At 44.9% G+C, this 26,800-nt stretch overlaps 1 protein-coding gene across 5 annotated transcripts in view; it reads right to left on the bottom strand.

Moving 5' to 3' along the window:
- NFATC1 (nuclear factor of activated T cells 1) overlaps positions 1 to 26,800 on the bottom strand; it is a 148,285-nt gene that overhangs the window by 104,475 nt on the left and 17,010 nt on the right. For 4 of the 5 annotated variants that reach the window (XM_044426593.1, XM_044426597.1, XM_044426596.1 and 1 more), the window contains exons 1-3: positions 24,893 to 25,041; positions 14,527 to 15,628; positions 2,468 to 2,627 (exon numbers count right to left, since the gene is read on the bottom strand). In XM_044426593.1, the coding sequence (XP_044282528.1) occupies positions 2,468 to 2,627; positions 14,527 to 15,628; positions 24,893 to 24,989 (1,359 nt within the window). In that variant the 5' untranslated portion in view covers positions 24,990 to 25,041. Of the gene's footprint in view, positions 1 to 2,467; positions 2,628 to 14,526; positions 15,629 to 24,892; positions 25,042 to 26,800 lie in introns of those variants that run through there. The other variant, XM_044426594.1, reaches the window with a different exon arrangement.

The raw sequence follows: 26,800 nt of genomic DNA, 5'->3' as shown, positions 1-26,800 counted from the left end.
TCTCCTGATGCAGTATCGATACTACATGGGACATGCCTGCTGCATCAACTGCAAGGACAATATGTGGAAATGAGTGTTACTAGCACTCCCTTGCTGGAAATTCTCCTGGGCTGAAAGGGAAGGGGAATACTATCCCATCTACAAGGTACTGAGCCAAAGTTGCATTGAAGAGAAGCAATTGCAATACAGTGAGGGGCTCCTGTAAATTTAATGGGTACATTCAAGAAGGAATATCAGCAAGAGCAACTCTCACCAGCACTGCTAGAACCTGATACCGTTCACTTCTTAACATTAATGGCCACGGACTCACAGTGGGGTCCAACCCCAGTCGGCGGAGTCCTGGGCTTGCTTCTAGCATCAGGTGTGAGGATCCTTACACCCAGGTCTGCAGGGAATTGCGTCACCACTAGTGTTGTGTCTGGGGCCACTTTGCCCAGTCTGCCCCCTCAGCAAGCCTCTTGGCCTATACTGGGGATGCCTCAGGCACAAGGACATGGTCTTTGTCCTGCCATCATGCGCTGGTCAGGCTTCGGCTGCAGTGCCATCACCTCTTTCCTGCTCTTCCATTGCCTAGAGGTTTCCCTTTCCCTTGGTTTCAGTGCATGTAACTTAAAAGGGGGGGGGCAGGCTTGCATCAGGCTGCCTACAATTGTACCCTCAAATTTGGTTTTGCAATTGTAAACATACAGCTGGTTTGACTGGACTGTGGAGCTGTTGAGAGGTGGGACTCCTCAGATGTCGATGATGATCAGTGTAGGCTCTTAACTAGCAAAAAGCTGTAAGTTAAACAGAGGATTTGGGGAGGGCACCCCTCAAAGTCCCATTTAACACTGGATAGGGAAGGACAACAGGAGAATAAAGAAAAAGCAACTCCGTTCATCATAGGCTCTATTGAGCAGTTTCTTCTTCTTCATTACGCCTACTGATTGGAGACTTGTCCTCTTGTCCTTCCCACTTTTTCACCTGCTTTCCTCTTTCTTTTCCACAAGCCTGCCTATGGAGAGGAACACGGCATGCTTCATTTTATTTCCACGCTCTGCAGCAAGAGATTGCAGGGGAGTGCCTGGACGCATTTAGCCCAATTAAATGTTGGCACTGTATCCCGTTTTTTCCAATCACCGGAGTGGAAATTTTAAATGTCAAACTGGCCACTGTGAACTGATGCCTCCCATCTACATTTCCTTGCAGTAGGCACCTAGCAGAGTACATGCAGAAGTTTATTTGACTTAAAACATTTTAGAGTGTTCATTTGTTTTTAAAAAGATAGGAAAAATAAGACAGGAATAGTTAAGCTGTTTACACACTGAAATGTGCTAAATAAGTAAAACAAAAACCCAGCTGTTTGAAGTCTGATACATCTTCTGGGTAGCTATTTCCCTGGAACACAAAAAGTTGCAGTTATTCCTTGCTAAAATTCACTTCAGATCTGCGTCATTTTTTCAAGAAATAAGAAATGAGAAAAGAGCTTCTATCAAAACATTTTTAACCCTTGAAAGTTGTTAAAGAAGGCCACATGAACACAAGTATCTCAAACTTCTCCAACCATCATATCTCCTACTGCAGGACTCCATTAACTTGTCTTTGAGTGCACAAGAGGAGAGACGCTTGCAAAAGTCTGAGGACATAACCTGTAGAACTGCTTTGCAGAGAAGATCTCCTGGAACATGGCAGAAAGGGTGGGTATCCTATGGCTGCAATTTATTCAATTTATGGATGTGCCAGCTTTCTCTTTCAGAGTACCAGCCGCAGCCCACTTGCTTCCAGCACTGGAGGAATGTTCAAAGGTTGGGTTGGCTGCAGTCACTGTTTTGGGTTGGCAGCAGACTAGGTTGTGAGTAGTCAGACTGGCTCAGGATGTCAACTGCCTGGGTATACTGACCCATGACACTGGGCCTGAGACACAGGCAGCCTAAGGGCTGGTCATATATAGTCTACTGAAATCAACTGGGTGAAACACACCGAGCTCTACAGGGGGTTGCAGCCTTAGCAGTGAGTCCAGCCTTCCCCAATCTTGGTGTCCTCCAGAAGTGCTGAACTTCCACTCTCATCAGTCCTAGACAGCCTAGCCAATATTTAGGATTCCTAGGAATTATAGTCCAAAACATCTGGAGGAGGCCAGGTTAGGCAAGGCTATATTAGCCTCGTACAAACTAAAATCAGCACACAGACGCATTCTCATAGTAACCACACTGCTGAGTTAATGTAAGAAGTGGCCCATAAAGGACACGGTTCGGTTCACACGGCCTGCTGTTGAACTTACAAAGATGTCTACCCAGGACACTGACTTTCATGCAATATGGAATTTGTCTTCAATGGCTCAACAGGAAGCAAGAGTTTGACCAATGGGGAATGCACACCAAAGACAGTGGTTTTGCAATACTTCAAAGACAGTGGTTTTGCAAGAGGTATGGATGAGTATGTTCCTTCTAAAACAACCAGCTTTATCTGCCATGAGCAATGCTTTTACCTGCACCACTGGATGTCCCCCAGCAGACGCTTTCACAGCCCCTCGGCTGCCTTCTGTCTCATAATGTGCTCTGTGATGGGACTTGGGCTGCACTTCAATCCGAAGTTCATAAGGTCCTGAGTGAGATGGCAGCTGCCAGTCCAGAGCAGGCAAGGTTGGGCTGTAATGGAAAACAACAGGGACTGAATATTAACATCAAGACTACTCTCATAAACCACAAGAATTTGACTCTATTACTTTAAAGGCCACTTTTAGCAGTTCATCCTTCACCATCTTACATTTAAAATTTTATCAGTGGAGATAATGGCATGACATGAGTAATTTAAAAGGTAATGGTTATTTTATGAAGATTTATGGATGACACAGATTTGATATTGGATGCTTAAACAAAATGGAAAACATTTTAAGCTTAGCTTAAATAAATAAATATATTGACCAACACTTAATGCATTAACCCTTGAGAATGGAAAAAGGTGGATGGAAAGATGTGCTGGGGGAAAAAACCCCTAGAAGTGCAATTTTGTGCTGAGATAGCCCTTGGGCTGTATCGCTACCAACTTCATCTTTTGATCAAATGCTACAGCAGCAACGCATGCTCTTCCGAGCACTTCTCCAGCCAGCCCTAGAATGACTCAAGCAGGTTCTCTTTCAGCTAAGGATGTGCTTCTGCTTCGTTCAGCATAGGCAGGCAAACCACAGGTGACTCACCTTAGCCAACAGCGACTGCCTCTCCACTGGGACTCCCGCAGGAGAGCAGCTATGCAGTTGGCAAGGGAGATGTTAGAATGGGCTCTCACAGGTGTTGTTATACCTGCCTTTTCAGAGTTGTTGTTTTCATACACGCCCCTTAAGTGCTAAGGTGTGAGCACAGGAGGCTTCTATTAAAAGCACAGGAGTGAGCACAGGAGGCTTCTACATACTGCCAGTCCAGGCAGTATGTCTGTCAAAGCCCTAAAGCACAAAATGGGCATGTGCACCCATATATTGCTCTGATCTAGAGATAATTCCAGGTGTATGACAATACCCCCTCCTCACAGTGCTACTTAAATTGAAAAACAACCCAGACTTATTTTATAGCCTCAACCATGAATCTACCTCCTCCTCCTCTCTCTGTGTATTACCCTGAAATAAATATAAGGGGCTGTAATCCCAACCAGGACTCTACCCTGGAGCATGAGTGGAGGGTTAACACTTTGCTACACATTTTGTTCACAGTCCAGACATTGAGGAGGGAGGGCAGGTGTGCCTGCTAAATGGTGACCCTCGAAAGCAAACAGAGCTGTTTTCAGCAACAGAAATTGCAGGCCGGGGCCACCAGACTGGAACCATAGCAAGGTCAAAGGGTTAGAACTCTAGTCCCTGCACTAGCCTTACAATCCAGAATCCCTGTGCTTACCATACAGCCAAAGAAGGCATAGCTTCTGGCTATGGCTTTAAAATAGCATGTAGTTAAGCTCAGACAGTAGCAGGATAGTCTAGTGTGCACTACTGCACACAGGTAGAGAGCATGTTGGTAATTAAACAATAATAAAATAAAAATAATATCACACAGGTAGAGAGCATGTACCTGTGGGTAGAGAGCATGCACACAGGTAGAGAGCATGCACACAGGTAGAGAGCATGTTGGTAATTAAACAATAATAAAATAAAAATAATATCATCTCAACATACCAGGTGCCTTAGTTTGGCTTGTCTTCTTGTCTATTGAGCTGCGGAGCACATAGCCATGAATGTGTGCTGCCTATTTGTTTAAAAAGTTTGGCTCCTTCCTCTCAGGGTGGATCCAGTCCTGGTCATACTTAGAGAAGACTGGCTGAAATAAATGGAACTCGGGTTCATCATGACTAATTTCAATGGATCTACCCTGAGTATGACTGAATCTGGATCCAACCCATGACCTTTAGTTTCCAAAGTGGCATATAACTGATTTGAAACTATATATTAACACAAGGTTCTTCACACAAGAAAAGCAGCAAGAGCAGCAGAAAGAAATAGTAATGAACAACAACAGCCTAACCAGATACAGTCTACCCTGTTTGGGGTTTGTGTTTTGGGTGGGTGGGGAAGGGGATGATTTGGAGTGGAAAATATTAAGGTATGTTGGAGAGAGCATGAAACATTGGCTAGAAAGTCACAGGTAGTCTGTGGAAGGAATTATCAAGGTTGGAATGATTTAAAATACTATTAATTCTAACTGCACTCATTCCAGACTTGTTTATCTATTTTCACTCTTCCTCAAATAAACACCTTGTCCTTTGCTAACGCATCGTCAACGAAACCCATGCTTAAAGGGCTTAAACAACTGCACAGTGCTGTTAGCATTTACCCATTTAAAACCAATGACAAAAGCTAAAAGGTCCCAAACTGTATTCAAACCCTGTGTAAGGAACAACATATTCAGCTCCATATGGGAGTGTGTTAAGGAAATGGAGAACGAGAGGAGAAGCTGAGGATCCACCACTTAAAACGCGCAGTCTCTAACAAGGGGAATTTTGAGCAGGATCTCTGAGGAGCTTCTTAAGAATAAGGTGCATTCACGAAGGAGTCAGCAGTCCTTTTGGTATGCAGCCCAGAGTCATTTAAAGGAAAGAAGGGCAGGCTGTGGCCCTCCAGGTGTTGTTGGGCGGCAGTCCCTGTCAGCATAATCAGTGATGAGGGATGGATGCTCAGCAGAGTTTCAGTTCAACAATATCTGGTGAGAGACAAGTTGCTCACTAGCGATTTAGGGTTCCCAGGCCAAGGCCTTATAACTCTGGACCCTGCCCCTTCTGTCAAGGTGTTCCCCAAACGTCTGCCCCCCGTGTGGATCAGAAATGCCCCTTCTAGACTAGTGAGGGAGGGACCAAGCGAACAATCCATGGTCAAAGTCTTCTGCATAACCGTTAGGGACAGGGACTTTTGAAGAAAGCGAAAGTTCGGCTGGTCACGGTTGTCGTGCCATCGTGCCACATTGTATTTAGCAGCCTGAGGTGGCAGGTGCAAAGTTCTTACTCAAGCTCAGCTGGCAAGTTCCTAAGGTCCATCCTGTTTCATGCATTGTTTCTCTTTGTGCTGTCCTTCAAAATGTTCCTGGGTAATTATCTGAAGAATCCCTGCTTGACTGCAACAATAATTTATATAATTCAGAGCAGCTGCACATCTCCTGTGGCTGATCACTGTATATTATAAAACAGATGCTTGTATTTTTAAGTCAGTTCATATATGATGGATTTTTCTTTTTTAGCTCTCTGCTCCCCTGGAGACAAAATATCTATTAGATTATGATATTTTCAGGGTATTTTCTGAAAAGCAATAATCCTTCAGTCATCACTAATTCAGACCCTTTAACTTTTCAAGGGGAATGACAAAATGGGAAACACAAGTTTCTTTTAACTCTTTAAATCTGAGTGACACCTGAAACATTGTTTAAAAGCTGCTTTGTGACCCTATTATAAGGGCAGCCACACACTTCAGGCCTATGACCCATAATTAAAATTCAGTTGTGAGTTCATCCTCATCCTCATCATCATGGTGACCATTAAAATGGGTCAATTCACACTAAGAGTGGATTCCAGCATTATTCTTTCATAGGACAGACTCATTTATATCAACAGAACTTAAGGTAACTATGACTAACTTGTCCCATTGAGTCCAATGGGTCTAATAAATCTGAATCCAGCCCAATATATCTAAAAATGTGATATATGACTGAGACAAACATGGTTGGAAACCATCTATCATCCTGTGCCAGGAAATACCGCAGTTCCCTGTTGACTATGCCCCCAGCGGCAAGTCCAGGATTTGAACTTTTTTCAGGAGGTTTACAGGGATGAGGGACTTTTTGCTTGGATTTTTATTTAGGTGAGTGACTAGACAGTTCACATGTTAACGTTTATTATTAAAAGTTGCAATCTGCATTACAAATACATTTTAGGATGGCTGAACGATCATCAGAAACTTTTAAACTGCTCTCCCTTTTCTGGCTATGCACACCAGTAAGTTCTGGAGTGAGGAGAACAGAACAGAGATAAAGAATGGCAAATTAAGCACAATAAAGATAAAAGATGATACAAGAGCCGCAACAGCATAATGACAGGAGAGTAATAAACTTTAACAAGGTAGCAAAATCTGTAACACGTGGAAATAAGAATGCTGCGAGGGATTCTGCAGATGCTGTGTCAAGCAGTAAAATGCCCACAGCTGCGGTTATTTCAGGCGCATGGAAGTTGTTCTCACTGCTAAAACCTTCTTGGCAGACAGGGCATATATTGTACCCTGCAGGATTAGACAGCTTTGCAGATTGTTTATTTAAACTTACATAAAAATGTGGTAGAATCCTAGATCTACTTACTGTCTCCTGCTTTGGGAGGAGCTATCTGTGTTGTCCTTATTTTGAAGCCACATTTGTGTGACATTCATCCGTGGGCTGAAAGCAGGCAGAAAAGTGAAGGCTTGTAACCAAGGAAGAATGACTCCCTGATGGAAGCATTTATGAAAAGCCTGGATGCTCAGAAAAGACTGTGTTGGGTTCACAAACTTTACAGTGTTGATTCAGCATCAGCAAAGATACTGCAAAACAAATGCCAGCGGCAGCTCGCTATTTGTTTTTGATGATCGAATCCAAGATCCAAACCCATCACATTCTGAGCTGCAGACAAGAAAAAATGTGACGTGCTGAAAAAGGAATGACATAACGGGCACTTCCTTTTGGCATGGTACATAAACATATCAAACATTTAGACAGCTAATCTTGCACTAATCTAGAGAAAAGTACATATTCACATAGGTGATGGATGCCTGTTATAGATATTTAATGAAATGTGAGTCATGAAAAAGCTATTCAGCAATCAAAAACTGAACTACTAGTAAACCATTTCAGCCAAGAAGTAAACAGCTATGAAATTCTGAGGACTGTCAAGTCACAACAGGATTTATATTTTCTTTGGACTGATGATCAAATCCATATTGAAACACTTGGTATGAGTATACAAGTCCGCAGCAGCACATTTACTTCAGAAATCTGAACAATCATTTTGATGGGATAAAAGTTTCACAAATGAGTTTTAATACTGGTCTAATTCTGAATCTGTCCCATTTTATAGTAAATAAAGTATACTTAATAGGTTGTGTTGAACTGAGAAATTTTGTTTTATGGTTGAGATACTGCTAGAAAACAATGGCCAAACTCTGAGGTTTCCTGAGCAGACTTCCACTTGCACAACTGGAATTTCTCTTCCACATCTGCCTCCCCCACACTTCCCTAAAATCTAGGAAGGGTGCTCCAATGCTCTACAGCAAATTTTGAGGGATTTTTATTGGTGAGCAGTACTTGTTGTGGGTTGGTATGACATGGCATTCTATGTTCAGCGTTTTGAAACTTTGTCAAAGACAGAGCATCAATCTTGTTAATAAATACTAATGAATAGGGACATATTCGTATACATAAGAACACTCCAGTTCTAACAGAAAAGAAACCTGACTGCTGTCCTGCTCATGCTTACCTGCAATTTAGCCCACAGTGGGCCTTTTCCTGAGTAAACATGCAAATAAGCCCTCCAACCGGGAAGCCATTTTCTGCCTTCTTGAAATGTGGATAGTCTCTGTATTTACCAGCGATGAAAAAAATGTACACAGACCTGTTCACGAGGAGTTCTACTCATTTTCCACACTGAAAATCAAAGCCAGGGTTAAGCCCAGGCATCAGTGAAGCATTTCAATTAAATACGTAAAACAATTATTTTTGGGGCCCTGAAAACTCCATTGCATACATCAGTAAATTTGGCATCTTGGCTCCCACAAAGAATTGGGGCACTTTAGTTTTCTGAAGGCTAGGACAGGACCTTGATGCAGAAGTCAAGGCCCTGCTCAGCAAAATGAGCAAGAAGGCTCCGAATGCAAAGGGGCTAGGATACCACTTTTTAAAGGCAGTGAAGATACGCATGGCCATCCAAAGAGCAAGACCCAACAGGCCAGGAAGTTGTTCCAGATATAGCAATACTTCTGACAGACCTATTAAAATCAGTGAGGCCTAAGATGGTCAAGGTTAGCTAAAGACTCACTGATTTACAGCATCTAAGCACAGCGAAACCTGGAACCAACCGATTAAGTCAGGCCTAAAATTATCTATTACTACACTACTGAGTCTACTGGGAATCATTTGTGGTTTCTAGGGACCTAACAAAATCAGAGTCCTCCGTTTTTATGGGAAGCAGGAATAGATTAAATTAAATTAAATAACAATGGTAATCTTATACCTACTTACTTGACATAAAACATACTGAACTTAATGACTTACTTCTGAGTAGACATGTGAGTAGACATGTATGGCATAAATGTGTATAGCCTAGAGAACTACTGATTCACAAGTACGATTATGTGAGAAACATAGCTAAAGCTACATGTTATATTTGTTACTATAAACTATAGGGCATGTAAACCTTTTGTTACACTACTGAACAATTCCATGTCAAAGAGACTTAAACAAAACCTAAAAAGGGGTTATTGAAATATATCAGCTTCCCTTCTGCTTTGCTAAGCTGTAATCATTTGCCGTGAGAGTATTTTCCATCATAGATGGAGAAGTTTAGATAAATTATTCCATTTTGCTGGAAGCAGCATGATTCACATGGCTATTAATCTGCTTGTATCAATGCTTCTCTTACGAACTCTTGGTTCTGTTGTAAACATTTTCTACATGCTAAAACTTGGCATACAAGATTAAAGACCACCTGATTGCAAACAGAGCAGTACCTTAAATGCGCACAACTACCATCCACACACAAGCCTTTGAATGAGGGCCTTTGTGCAAAAACAGCCCTGAGATGTTTGGGATTAATTCAGAAGCAGACTCTAAATGCCAAGTGTGCAATGGGGATCCACAGATTATGGTTCTGAATAATTAAATTTCAGTGACCACCACAGTCTTCCCAAGCTGGATGGGTAAACAAGGCGAGTTTCTTCCCTCTGGAACCAGTGCTCATCACATTACAGGCACTTGCACACAAAGAATTGACTTCTCACTACAGCCACCCAATGTCAAACAGATTCTAAGTTAAGGGAGGCAAGAAGAGAAGCCCATGGTTGGAGTGTGTGTACAAAGAGCTTCTCAGAAATGCTTCCTTTTGAATGTTAATGATGTGGGTTGCTTGAGACACTACTGGGAGTTGGAGTTAAATTCAAAAAGCATTTTCTTTTATAAAACTAACTAGTGATGCACTTAATGGATAGCTTTAAATTTAGGGAATTCAATCTGTTCTCCATTTCAGGCCACTATTTGTAAATGGAAATTTACTGGGGTTTTGTGTAAAAATTATGTGTATGTGATCTGTACCCTAAGGATGTAAAATGATACAGACCTAGTTAGTGGGACTTACCTCCAACAGACATCTATATGATTACATTGTAAAACTGTTTTATAAAATTCTAATCATCTACATCCTTACATCCAGCTAGGAACTTTCTTTTAGATTAAGGACTTCTTGATAAATATGGGCAAATGAGACCATCTATACTATCATAAAGCTATGTGGAAAACAACTATTAATTTAGGAATTTTCCAATCACCCTCTCTCTTAGGATTTTTTCATTTTTTCAGGAAGAGACACAGGAGGTAATACAATAGTTTTGGCAAATAAAACTCATAGGGTGGATTTTGGAATCTGTATTATTTACTGGAACCTAACCCAGACTTTGAAATAGAGCAGATGTACAATGTAATCAGCAGAATGGGGAGGATTCCAGATCTAGGGTGACAAGTGATTAAATTTGATGGGAGTTTGTGGCATTTAAACTAATAATTTCTCTTCTCATGGTCCCATGATCATGGTTGCCAGGCATCCCATGATTATGATTGTCTGCATTCAATTGCCCAGGACATTTCAAAAATATATGGGTTAAAGGAATATTAGTCAGGGAATTTGACTGGTAAAAAAAAAAATCACACATTTACAGTAGCTTCCAGTTGTCCTGAAGCACGAGTTAATGAGATCACATGGAAACATATTGAAAACCAGGAAACATAACTTTTTTTTTTACACATAGCAAAACAGTGGAAAAATATTATACATGTAATACCGGAATTCATTCCGCTTTCATTAACACACAGGGGAATGTTGTGTTCATTTTAACTGCAGATGATAAAAAAACAAACACACACACAGACACTCTCCAATTTCCTGTAAATTAGCAAATGATAATGACTAAGGTGTACTAAACTCTAAAGTGATTTTTCCTGATGTTAAACACACTCATGCATGGGACTAACCCAGCCACACTTTTCAACTAATGGAAATCTTTGGGAAGATAGCTTGACACACTTTTTATGTTGCAGTTCTGGAAATCACTAAAAGCCCACACTCTTAAAAACCTTGGCTAAGTGTCTCCGGAGAGTCCAGATATGACAATGAGTTTTACATGAATGCAGTTTAGAACTTTAATGCTCACACAGATATCACATGTGGTTGCCACATATTTGCTCACTTCCTGGTACTACAGGTAGCATTGCCCTTCCACACTCACGCCTATGTATTTACTGTGTTGCAAGTGTTCCCCATATACTATCCAGCCTTAACCCAAAGACTCCAGAAGACTAGGATGGCTAAACATGGCTAGACTGCACACTCTGAATTTCTGTGCCCACATCCCCAGATAGATCATGTAAATTCTTGGCCAAGAGATTTCCCAATTATTCTTCCTCTATGTTCCAATCCTACACACACTTACCTAAGAATAAGCCCTATCAAACTTCAGAACAACCGTGCATAGGATTGCACTGAGAGTTACCCAAATGTGCTTAGAAAGTGAGGAACAGAAAGCTACGTGTGCAGTTTGCTGTACGAACTGAATTAACAAATTAGCTACCTAATGCTCCAAATAATCTAAGAGAGTTTTATGCATGTATTTATATATGTCCATTCATGATGCTTTGCAGAGTAAAAGAGTATAGGTCCCCTGCCTCAAGGAGCTTACAGCTTAAAATAATATTCAACAAGTGTCAATTGCAGCATGATTCTGTTGCAGTTCTGCACTCTCTTTACCGAAGCTGCCTCTGACTGATTGTGCTTCCCAATTTGTTCATTGCTGTGCTTGAACATTCTGTTTTTCAATGTTTTAGTTGATGCATTGTATTTTAATGCCAATTCTCCACTGCAAGCTACTCAGATTTTTTTTTAAATGTGGAAAATGTTATATACATTTATAAATGGTATAAATAAATAACGACCTTAAACCCAAGAGAAGCCAGAAAGGGGAGGAAATGGAGGGGGGTCGGAAGGAGGAGAATATGCCTTTGAGGTCTGGCATGAGAAGAAGGCATGGCAGGGTGCCCCGCGAGGGTCCGCAGTCCAGAGAGGCGCTCCGACAAGAGCTCCTGGCAGCTGCTTCACCACTGAAACCTGCTTGTTCCCTTGTCTCTCACTGCGACCAAAGAGTGGCAGCAGCAGCGTGGTGAGAAGCAGGACCAGCAGGTGCCTCTGCCTACCTGCTTGGTGGCCCTCTGCCCATCCAGCAAGCAGTAGCGATGGGCAGCTGCTGACAGGGGTGGTGAGAAGGCCAAGTTGCTGAGGGAGGGTTCCAGTTCTGTGTGCTGAGGCATTGTTGCTGGTGTAGGACAACATGGGAATTAGAGGGCTGAGCCAGAGTCTGCAAGAAAAAGGCTGGCTTTGCGGAAGGACTGGAGGGAAATCAGAGAGGAAGATTCACGCAGGCATTCCAGGAGGCCCTTCCAAGCAGGCTGGACAGGGCAGAAAGGGAAAGGTGCTTTCAAGGGGAGAGGAGGCCTTCATGAAGCAGAGCGGTGAAGCTACAGCAGCAAAGACCACCAGCAGGGGGATATTGGGATGTGAGGGCAGAGAGAAGCAGGACAATGCTATGGAAGGCTTTGGAGGTAAGAACAAGATGCTTGTGTTGGATCCCTGAATGGAGAAGAAAACCATGAAGGGATCCATTGGGGCCATCGTGCAATCAGAGCAATAAAAGAGGTGAGTGAATTTGTCAGTAGTACATAGATACAGCAGGATAAACTACAGCTTGCTTGCTTTTATACGGTGCAGCCACTGAAGCTGGGATTTCAAGCAGAAGAGAGGCATTTCATAACTCTTCCCATTTGATACATTTTTGCCACTGGAAATCAACCTCTACCCTCCCCCGTCCCACCAATGCTTTGATTTTCACCTGGAAAAACAGAGACGTACAGACCAAAGTTCTAGCCATAGGATTGTAGCCAATGTTAGTACTACTTAGAGTAGACCTGTAGGAGCCAGTGTGACACTCTAGTTAGACTATTGGGGTGATCTGGGTTCTAGCCTCCACTTGGCCATGAAACTCATTGGGTGACTTCAGACCAATCATGAACTCTCAGCTTAACTTATCTCACAGAATCACTGTGAGGACAAATGGGTGAGGAGGAAACCAGGAAAGCCACTTTGGGCTTCTTGCAGGAAAACGCTGGATATGAACACTAGGAATTATTGGATACCACCCATACTCAGTAGCTATCTCCCAGGACACATAGGAGCGATTGTCTTATCAGCTGCCAGTCCTAGAAGCACCTAACTGTTTTAGTGCAATTAATTCATTTTAAAAGCTTTATACCCTGCCCTTTCGTTATACAGTTCAAGGTGCCTTACAGAGCCTCACTTGAGTGTGCAGGCACCTTTTACATTCCGCTCAGCACAGAATGCAATAGCGGGATTCCTGGAAGTGTAAAGGGTTAAAGCACGGTTAGCTTTTCCTCTCTGAAAAGCAGAACTACCAAGCTGCCTCTGCGAGGACAGACTGTCGAAGTGAGATCAATGAAGAAACTCTGCAAAAGATTGAGATATATAGAGGGGGGTGGAGAGAGAAAGTGTGTGTGTGTGTGTTTTAATATGGCCCTAAGGAAAAGGCCATTTAATATAAAAATAAGGCCTGGCCATTAAAAACATCCAGACCCTATTTATATAAAAATGAAGGACAATCAAAGACCACACAATAAGCATACGGCTATAACACACAATTGTAAATGGGGCTTCATTGTACATTTTTATTGCCTTTGAATTTTTATTATGCCTGTATCATTATTTTACTGCCGTATTATTGTTTCCATCAGGCGCTGAAGAATGAGGAGGGAAGCAGGACCAGTCTACCAGCTTTGCTGACAGATCAGCGCCATCATACCCCTCCTTCAAGTGTCACCCACCAGCAGCTGGTCTATCAGGTCATGACAAAGAGTGACAGGAAGCAGGGACATTCCACCCGCTCTGCTGAAAGACCGGCTCCAATGGGCTCCTCGTCTCCGTAAGTCATTTGCATTCCAGCTGGGTGCTATAAAAACTATTACCGAATATTAAGGACTAGAGCTGGCATTTGCTCTTCCCTTCTGTCTTCCCCATCCCCTTTTCCTTTTCTGCCATGATTGTTGTTGTTGTTGTAAAATTACTCATGCCCACCTTTCTTCCTTTTGTGAGGAATCCAAGGCAGCTTGCAAAATTCTCCTATCCATTTTATTCCCATGACAACCCTGTGAGGTAGATTAGTTTGAGATCTCAGACTGGCCCAAAGTCACCCACTGAGCTTCAGGGCTGAGGTGGGACCAGAGTCCAGTTCTACTAACTCTCAGTTCAACGCTCTGATCACTATGCCACACTGGCTCTCTAGATTGTAAGCCTGCAAATAAGGCCCTGTCTCATTTTATAGACTGTACATAAGCCCTTCAGCCTTTTCAGAACAAGAGCAGGAAAAACTATTTAAATAAATAAATGCACAACAGTACTAACAAGATAGAGAATAAACATCCCTGCAATAAAGCATTAATTCTGTATTTTCAAGGCTGCAAAAATAATCTGGATGTTATTGCTTTTTAAAAAATGCAAACCAGAAAAGAGGCAAGTAGCAATCCAAGAATCTACAGAAGATGGCTTGAATTTGCTTTTATTGACCAATGTAAATATTAATCATGTCATGCCATGCCACATACAAAAAATGATTTCTCCCACAGAAATCAATGGAAATATTTCATTTGATTCTTTAACTATATGAGGTAGCAAAACAGAGGAGTTAGCAGCATTTTAAAATTTAGCTTTAAAGCATCTTTAAAAATGTACCTCATGTATGATGTTGGGGATAATGGCTTTGATTTGGCCCACTGATAGCGTTGCTGTGGCACCGAAAGATACTGATCGCAGAAGTTTCCTTTCCGGATTTGCTGAAACCCAGGAAAATCTTCTGGTGATAAGTCAGCTGTTGGTGATATGGTCCCCTGATCATCACCACTTGGTTCAGTCTTGAGTGTCATGGATGGGGTGTGATCAATTGCAGTTTTCCTCGACTTGATAGGAATCCCATCGTTCATGTCTATTGTGCTGTCAGTGGTGAGGGCATTGATAGCTGCGACAATGGCTGAACTGGTATACTGGTTTGTGTTTCCCAGCCATGTCTCATCGGTCACGCTGACCCTCGGAGAGTTCTGGGGAGAGGGTGTTGGAGAGTGGTGAGGCGAATAGGAGGTCTGCCTGCCATTCAGACTGTATTTTCTTTTGTTGCAGGGAGAAGACGGTCTGGAGCCCCGAGCCACCAGCCAGTTCTCCTCAGTAATGCTTGTTCTTGGAGATGTGGAGGGAGAATGTCGGGGTGAATTCAGTAATGTGCAAGCTACCAAGTTTCGCTGATACCTTTCCTCCGTGTCAGTGGTCTTGGGCGATACACATGGTGACTGCCAAGGGGATGTCTGAGGGGAAGTGTAAGGATAGGAGTAATTGGATTCATAGGAAGAAGCTTCTGAGTTGCAGCTTCTGGAAGACAAGCTACTGGCTGGGCTCAGGCAAGATGGGTCTCTATATGCCTCAATATTTGGTAAGCTCAGTGTGGCAGTTGAAGATGGCCTCTTTGCATTAGAGATGGGCTCCTCAACCTCAGCATCATGGAAGAACTGGTTGTTGTTATGATGAAGTCCCAAGTAGGAGGTTATTTCAATTCTGGGGCTCTCTAATGCTGGAACTCCATTAGGTCTGACATTGGGAGGCAGATAATACCCGGCGGTGCTACTGTCAGTTTGCCCTCCATATGCCGAAGGATGATTAGCTGATGGGACAACTGAAATGACTGGATTAGATGTCTGAAGGCCATGACATGGAGTTGACAATGAAGGATGTGCCACGCTTAGGGGCAAACTTGAATTTATATTTGAAGATGCATAGTTATAATGTTCTGCAAAAAGAAAAGAGAAAAATGTTAAAACAAAACCAAAACGAATGACATGAAATGCTGCACATGCACCCAAACCAATTGAACAGTAAACTGAGTCTATCCTAGTCTAATGGCTATTCTAGAGTTTTATCTGGATTCAGACTTTAGTTCAGCTTGTTCAGTGAGTGGGAATGGGCTCTTTGCCTCAGTTCCCTTATTGTACAACAGGGATTACAATGATATGAGCTATACATTTATTCTGCAGAAAAACGAGCAAAGACTGCTAGTTGAAGGCATTCAAAAGCATTTGAATGCTACAGGGATCACCAAGAACCAAAGTGGCAATAATGTGTACATTTTTGGTACAATGGATAAGGCAGCCACACAGCATGCCCAGAGCTTGACCATCTAATCTTGGTAGATGGGAATTGCTGCTTTGGACACAGCCCTTGGAATCACACCGAAAGGATGTGTGAGTTACTCGGAAATCATCTCTTGACACTTCTAATACCCCCAGGGCAGCAGGTTAGGGAAGGTCAGGCTAGAACATTTGTGAGAGGCAAAAACATTCCTAGGAGAGAGTAAGCATGTTTTCAAAGAGCAAAACATGAATGTACATGATTAAATTGTTCAAGAGAAAACCGAAACCAAAGTTTAAGATGGAGGAAAACATTATATAGGAAAGCATGTTCAGGTATTGTCTCATACTGAAGTGGAAAACACCAGCAACACAACTTCTGGTTTGATCACGTTGTCAGCTAGAGTGCTATTGGGCAACTCTGCTGTCTGGAGTTATTGATCTTCTGGAGTGAAAAAGCATGAGGATACAATTAAGTGTTTATCTGCTCTCTCATTAATTTCTCAAAAGGCAATTTCCATTTTATTGATTTTTTATCCATTTCCAATTACAGTTTAATGCAAGATAGTAGCACTGGTACCAATTATATCATAGTGCAAGCAGAACTAAAAAGTACAAGGAAATGGTACAAAGGTTTTGAGAGAAAAAGAGAAAGAACACTCATGTGCACAGCAAGCGCATGAAACTTCACTGGGCCTCTGACACGTTGCGCAAAGCAAGAGTGGCTTCCTCTTCCACACAAACCAGTACAGCTAGCCAACTCCTCCGTTTGCCACTTGACTTCAGCAAAACAGCTACATCAGCTCTTATGCACTCTCAGATCTGATCAGTACAAGTTGGCCTTTTCCTCCTACTGAACACCAAAAATAGATCAGATTGTGACTCTGTGTGTGATGTTAACCACAGAAAGCACATCCAGGTTACAACACAGAGAAATGGGAGCAGGAGCTTTTTAAAAATATGTTAAATTGGTCTACTAGTAGAGCTCTTTATAGCCAACAAACTTCACCTGCCCTGAGACCTATTCAGCTATTTGCTTCCACCCCAAAACAGTAGCCCTGTGTTGATTTCCCTTCCCCTTCTTCCCTTGACATTTGGGTGCATGTATTTAAACTGACTTCTTCCTGCTCTCACTGCTCTAAATCAGTGGCTAATGCTGGCACGGCAACAGACAACACAGTGCAGGGGTGGGCAACTGGTGCCTCCCAAACATTTTGACCTACAGCTCCCGCAGTCCCTCACCGTTGGCTAGGCTGGCTATGGCTGATGACCCAGACACATGGAGGGTTCTGCAGGCCATGACACTTGCAGGGTCCCAGGTTGCCCAACCAGTAAAATGGGTTGTATGCAGCACAGTCCTCCCACCAGCAGGTGGCCCACCACTGCTGGATCAAATTTCCCCTCCTAGTGCAGCCCCCAAGATATCCACCAAATCTCTTCTAGGGTGGTTGGGAGACCCTCCCGATCAGATCTGGGAGGTGTGCAGGAGGTTCAGATGGGGAATAAAAACTCAAGGTTAAGCCGGTGGCTTGCTTAACCTTGGCTTAAGCCCAGTGACACTGAAACATGGGTATGGGCACAAACCTATGCATGCTTAGACAGAAAAAGCTCGCCTCCAAGCATGCCCCCGTCAGGCAGCTGCAGGGCATGTTTTCCATGTGAACGTACACTCTAAATGGGCTTAAACGTTTCAAGAAAGAGCAGGAAAAGCAGAAGGAACAGGAATGGGAGTCAACATGAAGCTGCTGTGGACTATATACAGGCTGTTTATCACATGTGTGCAACATTCCCTTTTCCTTTCAAAGAGGTGGACCATTCTGTTGGAGAGCTACCTAGCATAGTTTCACACTTCTAGCAGCACCAGTGCCTTTTCAGAATGGTGTTAACCCAGGTCACTTCATCAGCTGGCTAGCTTTTGCCTCAGCTACTTGCATTGCTGAAATTCTACTGAAATCACATTTTCTACCAGTGTTGCTAGAGCCATGAAGGCTAGTCAGCATAACATTTGGATCAAGGTACAATCCTATGTACATTTTGACAGAAAGTCCTACAACATGCAATACACCTCAGCCAGCAAGGGAGTTGTAGGGCATTTTCTGTCGAAACATACATAGGTTTGCAGCCTCAGGGACATAAAACCCCTAAATGCTTATGCAACTCAAGAGCTCTGACCCTGTAACAAAATAAAAACCCAAGAGTCCTGCCTGTTTTTCTGCATCATAGCTTCCTCCAGTTTAAACATGCCCTTTTAAGCTTCATTTGCTTTTTGAGTATTCTGTATTCTGGGATGATTGAAATAAAGCAAGTCAAAACTTCCTCACTTCCTTCATGTACAATGTTTGTTTCCTTCCTTCCCAGGAGGCAAACCCCCCAGGCGTTGGCACTCCCCAACTTAGACACGGAGATCCGGAAAAGCTCCGTTAATGATCATGGCTCTGTTCCCAACACGACTCAATTCTCTCTAGCACTGCATGTGCAACAAAGACTCTGAGCTTGTCCCTTCTGCACGGTTGCTTATCATGCCTTTTTGTTTATTACCAATATTTCTGGCTCCACCATCATCCAAATATTTAGATGTGTTAAGAGCTACAAAGAGTGACAAGACAGATGGGCGGCAATACAGCACCACTCCAGTTGCTCCCTAAACAGCTCTGCGGTATATGAAGATGACTGATAGCACGTCCCGCACAATTAATACGTTCAACACCTATACAAATCTTTTTTACCAGATGCCTTAGGAAACCTGGCTATTCACCAAGAGATGTTCATTGACTTTCAGGGGTGGAGCAGCAAAAAAACAGGGCTCCCTCTAGCTTGAGGCTTCATTCATGTACCAAGCACTACCAATTATGAAAAGATACCATTTAGATGTATACAAAATGTATACTCCATGAAAGCCTATTTAGGCCTGTGTAAAATGGCAGACAACTACGCACCAATGACATCCAGCCCATTGAAAATGCTGTATATTAGCCATGATGAGCAGGAATGGGCAGGAATGGGAATGTTTTAGACCAGAAGTTACCAAGGTCAATGGTCAGGAATGCTGGGAGTTGAAGGCTGAAACATCTGGAGATCTAGTTTCTGCCCATCCCTGATTATGAGAACAAATGGAATCAGTGTTCTTAAAAATGGATAGTAGGCGGCCCCTCTGTGGGAAAAGCAGCAGACAGAGCCCCACTGAAGGCCATGTCAATGGTAAACATAGTCGGGCACCTGGCCAGGGTAACAGAGCACAGACAGAACCCTTTGGACTTGCCCCCTGTCTTCACCACTGCAACCTGCTAATTCATCTGTCTCTTGCTCTGGCAGTGAAAAGAAGTAGCAAATGCCAATGTTCACACACTCACTAGCTCTCTGTTTATCAAGCAAGCAATTGTAATGATGTGAAAGAGGACCAAGAGCAACAGCAGATGGCAAAAATGGTGGTGTGAACTCACCCTGGGAGGCAGTTTGCTAATGGACCGTCAAAACCTGGAGCTAAAACCCTATTCACACACCAGTACCTCCTGGGGTTGTATCCAGGCAGACACAACAGATGTGGGATTTGAGTTCACATGCTGCTTCCCTCTCCCATCCATTCCCCCTCTTCTGTTCCCCTCAGTGCTTCATGGTTCTTTGAATGTAGGGTCTCCATTCATTTTTCCCCTCCCAGGTTCATAGGAAATTAAATAATAACCATGAAATTGCTTGGTCTGGTTGTTCAAATTTCACTCTAGTTCGTTGATTGATTGATTTATATCCTGCCTTTTCCCTACAAAGGACTCGAGGCAGCTTACATCATTCTCCTCTTCCATCTTATCCCCACAACAACAACCCTGTGAGGTAGGTTGGGCTGAGAGTCTGATTGGCCCAAAGTCACCCAGTTGGCTCCATGGCTGAGCGGGGACTAGAACCCAGATCGTCTGAGTCCCAGTCCCATGCTCTTAACCACGACACCACACTGGCTCTCCATTTAAGAAGAACTGGAAGGGAGGAAGGATAATACATATCAAAAGGCCATTTCTGTTCTCTTCTACAAATAATCCTTCAGAAAGGAGGGGATGAAACCCATCTGAATGGCCCCCAGAAAAGGGGCACACTTTTCTTTGCCATTTTTTCTATATTACTTAGCTGTCCTTGTCCCTTTGCCACTTCCAAAGGGGATATGAGGTGGGGGAATTGGTGCATGCCCTGTGGAACATCAGCCACACTACTGTTTAGCTGTGTGCCTCTGGGACGAAGTATTATTCCAAATTTCTCGATGCCGCATTGTGCGTGGGTATGCAACTTGCCTGCAGAAATGTTTGGTGTGAACTGGTTTATACATGTAAAGGGCTGGGAAACACCTCAATGATTGCAGCTGCTCTTTTCCCAGCAGCCACTACCACAGAAATGACTTTCAATACAATGCACACAACAAGGTATACATCCAAAGAGAGTAATATTGCTACAGGCTTGTTTTGTTGTACATTGTTGTCCACAACTGAGTCATGCTCCAACCTATTTTGTGCTAAACTAGGGGGATTATATATTAGAGAAAAGATAGACAGGTTTTTTTCCAAAAAATGTACACATTATATATGTCTATGTTTATTAGATAGGTAAAAAGATGGGTATAACCTAACAGAAAACTGAAATGTTCTCATGTTCCAGACTGGAGCTGAAAAGGCAGAATGCTAGTCTACCCACAGCAATTTACATGACATAACAAGAGGAATTACATGCCTGGTGCATAGTGGTCTTTTAAGATCTCAAATGAACTTAGCAGGAAAAAAATATGGATAAGCATAGCTAACCAAACATGGGTGAACATTTCACCTGGTTCAGATGCAGTATTTCTGGTTCAAGAAACCATGGTTTCTTGGACTTAGAAGTGCCCTGGTGAATATGTCTTAATAGAAGAGTTCCTAACTTGTTAAATTACAGCTGAGTGAGGTGACAGAGCCAAGAAACTGTGGCTCAAATACTCCTTACAAACCAGGACTCCACACCTCAGTTTGTGAATAGCAATCCTGTCTCGGAAAGAGTGTTCAACCCAGCTTTCTGGGCTAGAAGACCCATGTTGGAAGTTCCTGTGTTCTATTAAGACAGGCATACGATGGTAGAAAGGTGCTCATAGGCCCATGGCACATTCCCAATCTGGAAACCACGGAATTATCTTTGTCTCTGGAGGTTCAGGTCACTTTCTATCAGCTAATAGTCTAAATGCCAGCCCTTCCAGGAAGAGCTGGAAGTGGCAACTTCTAACTTGCATTACCGCATATAAATGAGTTTGACGTAGGAGTGCCCTTTGAAAACAGTTCTGAAATTGATAGTCCGTAACACTGTGGCTGCTAGTTAATAGGAATCAGGCAACTACAACGTATCTTTTCTGTATTTAAACAATGTTTAAATACATTTCTGAGCTCAGTTCTGGTGGTGTGCCTAGGACTTGTCTTTAGGGCCAAAGTTCAGGTCCCCTTAGCCAGGGGTCCCCTCAAAATAACTACCCTAAGGCAGAAACAGGCAAGCTTGGTGCTAAGAGGGCCAAAACTGCCATTGTGAGCCGCCCCGAGGCTTTGGCGAATGGGGCGGCATAGAAGTTCCCCAAATAAATAAATAAATAAATAAATAAATAAATAAATACTGATCCCTGTAGCTTGCTTGCTTTAAAAATACAGTGGGACAGCTGACCTACCTTGTACATGGAAAGAGATGCTCCTTCTGTTACTTGTATTGTAATAATAGACTATTTTTTCCAACAACAAAATAATGCTTATTCCCAAGTAAGGGCAGCAGAAGCAGACTCCGTTTAAAGCCATCATGATGCTATGACTTCAATGAGTTTTAAATGTGAACGCCATACACTCTGAATATTTATTTTTCACCAGAACTGGCAAACAGGGTTTGTTTTTGTTTTCTGCTGAAACATATCAGGTACACAGAAGCCAGTGTAACACATAAACATTTTAAAACATAAAAATGTTTAAATAAATAAATGGTGGGAGAGAGAGAGAGAGAGGAGAAACGTTAACTGGGTGCTTTGTTCATGGCCATAAAGTGCCCCCTTCCAGAGTCTGGGGTCTAAAATTACATAGCTGCACCACTGCTCAAATTAGTTTTGTTTTTAAATCTTTATCTGGATCTCAAGTTGTGTATCAGTATATCTGTTTGACTGCCTTCTCCTGAATCAATCTACCTGTACATTCAGCTCGCCAGCTGAAGCATTGCTCCAGCTTCCCCCACCCACTAACACATAGCGAGTCTCAACTAGAGAGGGCCTTCTCAGTGGTGGCACCTCATCTCTGCAATGCCTCGAGGAGGAGGCTCACCTGCTGACATTACCTTCATTTAAACACAAGACTAAAGCTTTTGTTTTCCCAGGATAAACTTTTAACCCTTTAGGCAGTTTTGATATTTTTATCCAAATGGGCTGTTGGTATTTTTATTTTATTTTTTATATGTGGTATTATAATTTATAATATTTTGTGTTGTAATATGTTGCATTATATTTTTAATATTTTATCTGTTACATATAGAATTTGCCACCCCAAGAACCTATCTCTATGTTGATGGCATGAGTCATGAATTATATAAACAAACATATAGCAACAAATTATATAAAGAAACAACTGGCTTCATGTGCAGTTTGAACTGGGAGAAGACTTGATACAGCAACACAATGGAAGAAAACCAGATTTTGGTCAGACTGAAATGGATCCTGAGTGGGAATAAGTCTGCATTACTAGGTTAACTTATTTTGCAAAGGTTGCAAACCAAACTTTTACCCACCAACACCATTAACTTGTTTAGAGTGAGCAGAATAAAATCCCTCTAGACCCAAACATTTCAAAATATAGAAAAACAGAGGCATAATCCAGTAAGGGATAATCCAGCCACACTTAATTCCACTGTTTTCACTAGGGATAAGAATGCCTAACTGTGCAGGCCTGTGCCACAGAGCACATTAATGAAAACAGGTTCCTCTATAAATATATTTTAATAAATTATATTGATACAGGAGGTTCTTCTGTATGAAGGTCCAAAGCCTTGTAACCAATAAGTTACTCTGCCTCATACAGTTAGAATACTGTAGAGCAGAGATGCTTTCTCTTTCGCAGGGCTGCTGCTACTTGTTTGCGTGAAAGGTAGAGAGCACGCGGGCCTTTACTTTTCCTCCTGCACAACACAACACCGCACTGTCTAGGCTGGCAGATGAGGCGAGGAAACCTGAGTAGCAAGTCCTGCCCTTGATGCCAACCTGCAATGAGGTATTCTTTCTGCAGGTGATCAAAACCGAGTGCACAGGGTCTTGCTCCTGAGCAGGCCTGCGTACAACTGGGCTGCATTTTGTATGCTCAGAAGGAAAAGCACCCAAGTTGGCAAGATTACAAGTGGTGCCCAAATATAATAGGATCAATTCCATAAAGGAAGCCACAGCTGAGAGCTGAGCAGGGCTGTCGAAAGCAGGGCATTGTGGAGCACACCTATTCACAGGATTGCCCTAAGCCAGAGGTGACTTGGAGGCAAGTAACTTCAACAAACTCCTGCACTGCTTGCTTTGCATTCTCTGTCCTTGGCCACATCCTGCACTCTAAGCTCCCTACCTCCAGACATGGGGGTGGGCAGGGAGTGCAGCTCCCAATATTCTTTCCAAACTGGAACTTGATCTCTACCTGGAAATGAGTGGACCATCTGGTTTATGCCATTCCCCTGTGTCCAATTAAGGCTGCAAGTGAGACTTGTGCAAGGCCTTACACTGGGATATAAGAATCGTGCAACGTATCATCCAGCCAAGACTGATTGTGTCTTGAGTTCTTGCAGGCTGGAACTGCACCCCCTCCAAATCCTCTCTCCCACCTCCTCCAAGCAGTGCACCAGTTTGAGGATGAATAACTGAACTCAGGAAGCCAGTGGAGGGATTTCCAACCAGTATCTAAACCCCTGTCCTTCTCTAGTCTACGCTCAGCCCAACACAGTGTGGGCCAGTGTTGGAAGTGCTGGCCGGGACTTGCGGAGCCAGGTTCTGGTCCCTACTCAGCCATGAAATTCTGCAGGTGACTTTGAGTCAGTCACACACTCTCAGCCTAACTGGTGTCACCGGGTGGCTGTCGTGAGGATAAAACGGACAGGAGAATGTGGTAGGCCACCTCGGGCTTCTTGCAAGGGGAAGGAAGAAGGGCTATAAAAGTAATTAATAAATAAACTGCAGGCCCACCCAAACTCTAGGCCCTCACATGAGAATGCTTTCCCCACTTCCCTTCTTCTAATTTACTAGTTCGCCCCCTAAGTCCTGTCACTTCCCCACAAAGCCCGCAGCTCACTCGCTCACTCGTGCTTCTAGCAAGCTTTCCCCCAAGGATCCCCACAGCCTTGAGAGGAAGGCAGAGCCGACGAGTGTGCACGTGTGAATGCTCGTCCTTGCGACTCAGCATGGAGGAGCGCTGTCAAGAGCAAGCCTCTTCCCAGATATGTGCCACTAGGATAAGGACGGAAACCAAACGGGGCGCGAAATGCAAAGCGGGCAAGAAGAGCCGCGCGTGACCGCGGCGGCGTTCATCCGGCTGCGAGGCAACCGTCGCCGCCGCGTTATGTATGCGCCGCTTCGCTCTTGCCACGCCAAGGCGCCTCCAGCGCGCGCCGGGAACCTCTCCCGCGGCCCCGCCGGCGCTGCCCCGTCCTTGCGGGCTGCGGGAGAGCGAGGGGGCCGCGCGGGAAAGAGCCGCCCGCGCCAGCGCAGCACCGGGAGGCGCGTCCAGCTCGCTCCTCCACTCCCTCGACGCCGCCCATTGTGGAGAGCGCGCTGTCCCCGGCCCCGGAGAACCGCTATATTTAACGCGCTGCAAATAAACGCTCCTGGCGAAGCTCGCCGCCTGCCTCCCTGCCCCCCCCCCCCCCCAGCCCTGTCGCTGTCTCCGTCCCCGTCCCCGGGGGGCAAGCTGGCAGCGACGCTGCTCGTCACCAACCTTTGCCGTCGCCGCCGCCGCCGGCACCCTCGTCGCTCTGGTTAAACTCGAAGAGGAAATCGAAATCAAACTCGGGCGCTTCCTCCAGGCCGGTCATGGCTTCGGGGCAGCCTCGGAGGCGGCGCGCCCTCCTGCCTCTCGCGCGGGGCCGGCGAGCCGGGGCACCTGTTGCCGGGCCGCGGGTGCCGCGGGCGCCCCTCGCCGCGGGGCCGGGCAGGCGCTGGGGAGCCCTCGGTGGAGCCGGCGGGCGCGCCGCGGGCTGGCTCGCGGGTCCTGGGACGCCCCGCCAGCCACGCAGCCTGCTGGGTCGCTGTAACGTGACCCGCGGCCGGCGGGCGGGCGGGCGAGCGCGGTCGCAGCCGCCTTATCGCTCGATCGCTGCCGGGCGCAGGGACCCTCCCCCTCCCTGTGTTGCTCTGCACCCGGAAACATCAACAGCCGCGCTGCTCAGCTCTGCCTGCCTGCCTGCCTGGCTCTCGCGGGTTCCTCATTTTACAGCGCGCCCGCTCCGCCGCTCGGGTTACACGGCCCTAGGCGCTGGCGCATCCCGCCCCGTCCTCGCGAAGGCTCGGGCACGTCGGGAGGCAGCGTGCTCTGCCCGGTCCATTTCTCGCTGGTGGTCGCCAAGAAAGCCGAGCCCCGCTGCCTGGCAGCGCCCAAGCGCCGCGTCCCAGGGGGTTCCTTTTGGCCGCTCGCGAGCGGAACGCCCATGGGGCTCTGAAGGCTGCACCGTGGCGCGGCCCCGCGCGCTCCGCTCGCTGCGCTTGTTCCGCGAGTCGAAGCCCTCTGGGCGGCTGAACAAAAAACGAGAAGAAGGGGGCCCCCCTGGGCACTTAGACAGAACAAACCTCCTGCGCCTGGCTGGGGGACGCTGCGAGCTTCCTCTGTCTCGGCTTGCATAGGGCTGTGTCCTAAAACAGGTTAACAAGTAAAAGCAGACCCCTATTCCAAAAAGGACCGGCACTAGCAATGCCCAACTGGCTATGGCGCCCCAGCAGGTGCTTCATGGATGGGTTAGGCTTAGGTTCAGGTTCAGGCTTAGACTTAGGGTTAGGGTCCCATGTTTTCCTGCCACCTTTTCTATGGTAAGGGGGGGGGAGGGGGAATGGAAGAAGGGTCGGGGATGGGGTGGGAGAAAGGTGGAATGGCCGCAGCACAGTACCTGAGTGCTGAGGCAGGGAACCCCCCTCTCCCACCCCATGTCCCGCTCCTCATACACCCTATACACCCATGTCTAAGACTGTGACAAGCCTGTGTAAGAGCCTGTCTCTGCAGCAGCCCTGAAAGGCTTTTGCTTTTTTTTTTTTAAAGGAGGCTCAGCAGTGAATTAATCTTGAATTCAAATATAATAACAAGTGTACTGAAAAGATGCAGTTCATTAATTTCATAGAATAGTAGAAGGACTAGATGCTCAGTCTAAATGCTCAGGAGGAAATAGCAGAACTAACACATTCTGCCTCCCTCTTCCCACGTGTCAGCTCCCAACTTGGCAACTCTGCCTCACAGTTCTGCTTCCCACGGCACAACCCAACCGAGCAAGTAGAGGCTGTCAGGCTATCGCTCCCCCTTCACTTCAACCACTGTGCTCGTTGTTGCTCGACTGCCTCTGGAGCAGCCCTCTTCGGCCGTGGCCCCTGCACCTGCTCTTTGTGCTGCAGGAACACAGCCTGGTGCACCACAAATCCCACCCCTTGAGCCACCTGGGAATCATGGTTATCAGTGACAGTGCAGATGTGATGCAACACAGGTTGCAGCTCTTGACATTAAATTCCTGGCTGCCTCTGAAAGATGACCTAGCAAGTCGGATGGGTACTTGGTGCTTCCCACAGTCCTCTGGTGCACAGCTGGAGATGGGACAAAAGCTGCGGCAGGTTCCTGAGGTTCCCGCACTGTGGAAAGGCCTGACCA

Source organism: Varanus komodoensis, unplaced genomic scaffold, assembly GCF_004798865.1.
Source record: "Varanus komodoensis strain SLA01 unplaced genomic scaffold, ASM479886v1 scaffold17, whole genome shotgun sequence".
In the NCBI taxonomy this organism is placed as follows: domain Eukaryota; kingdom Metazoa; phylum Chordata; class Lepidosauria; order Squamata; family Varanidae; genus Varanus; species Varanus komodoensis.
This window is presented reverse-complemented; position numbering and strand designations above follow the sequence as displayed.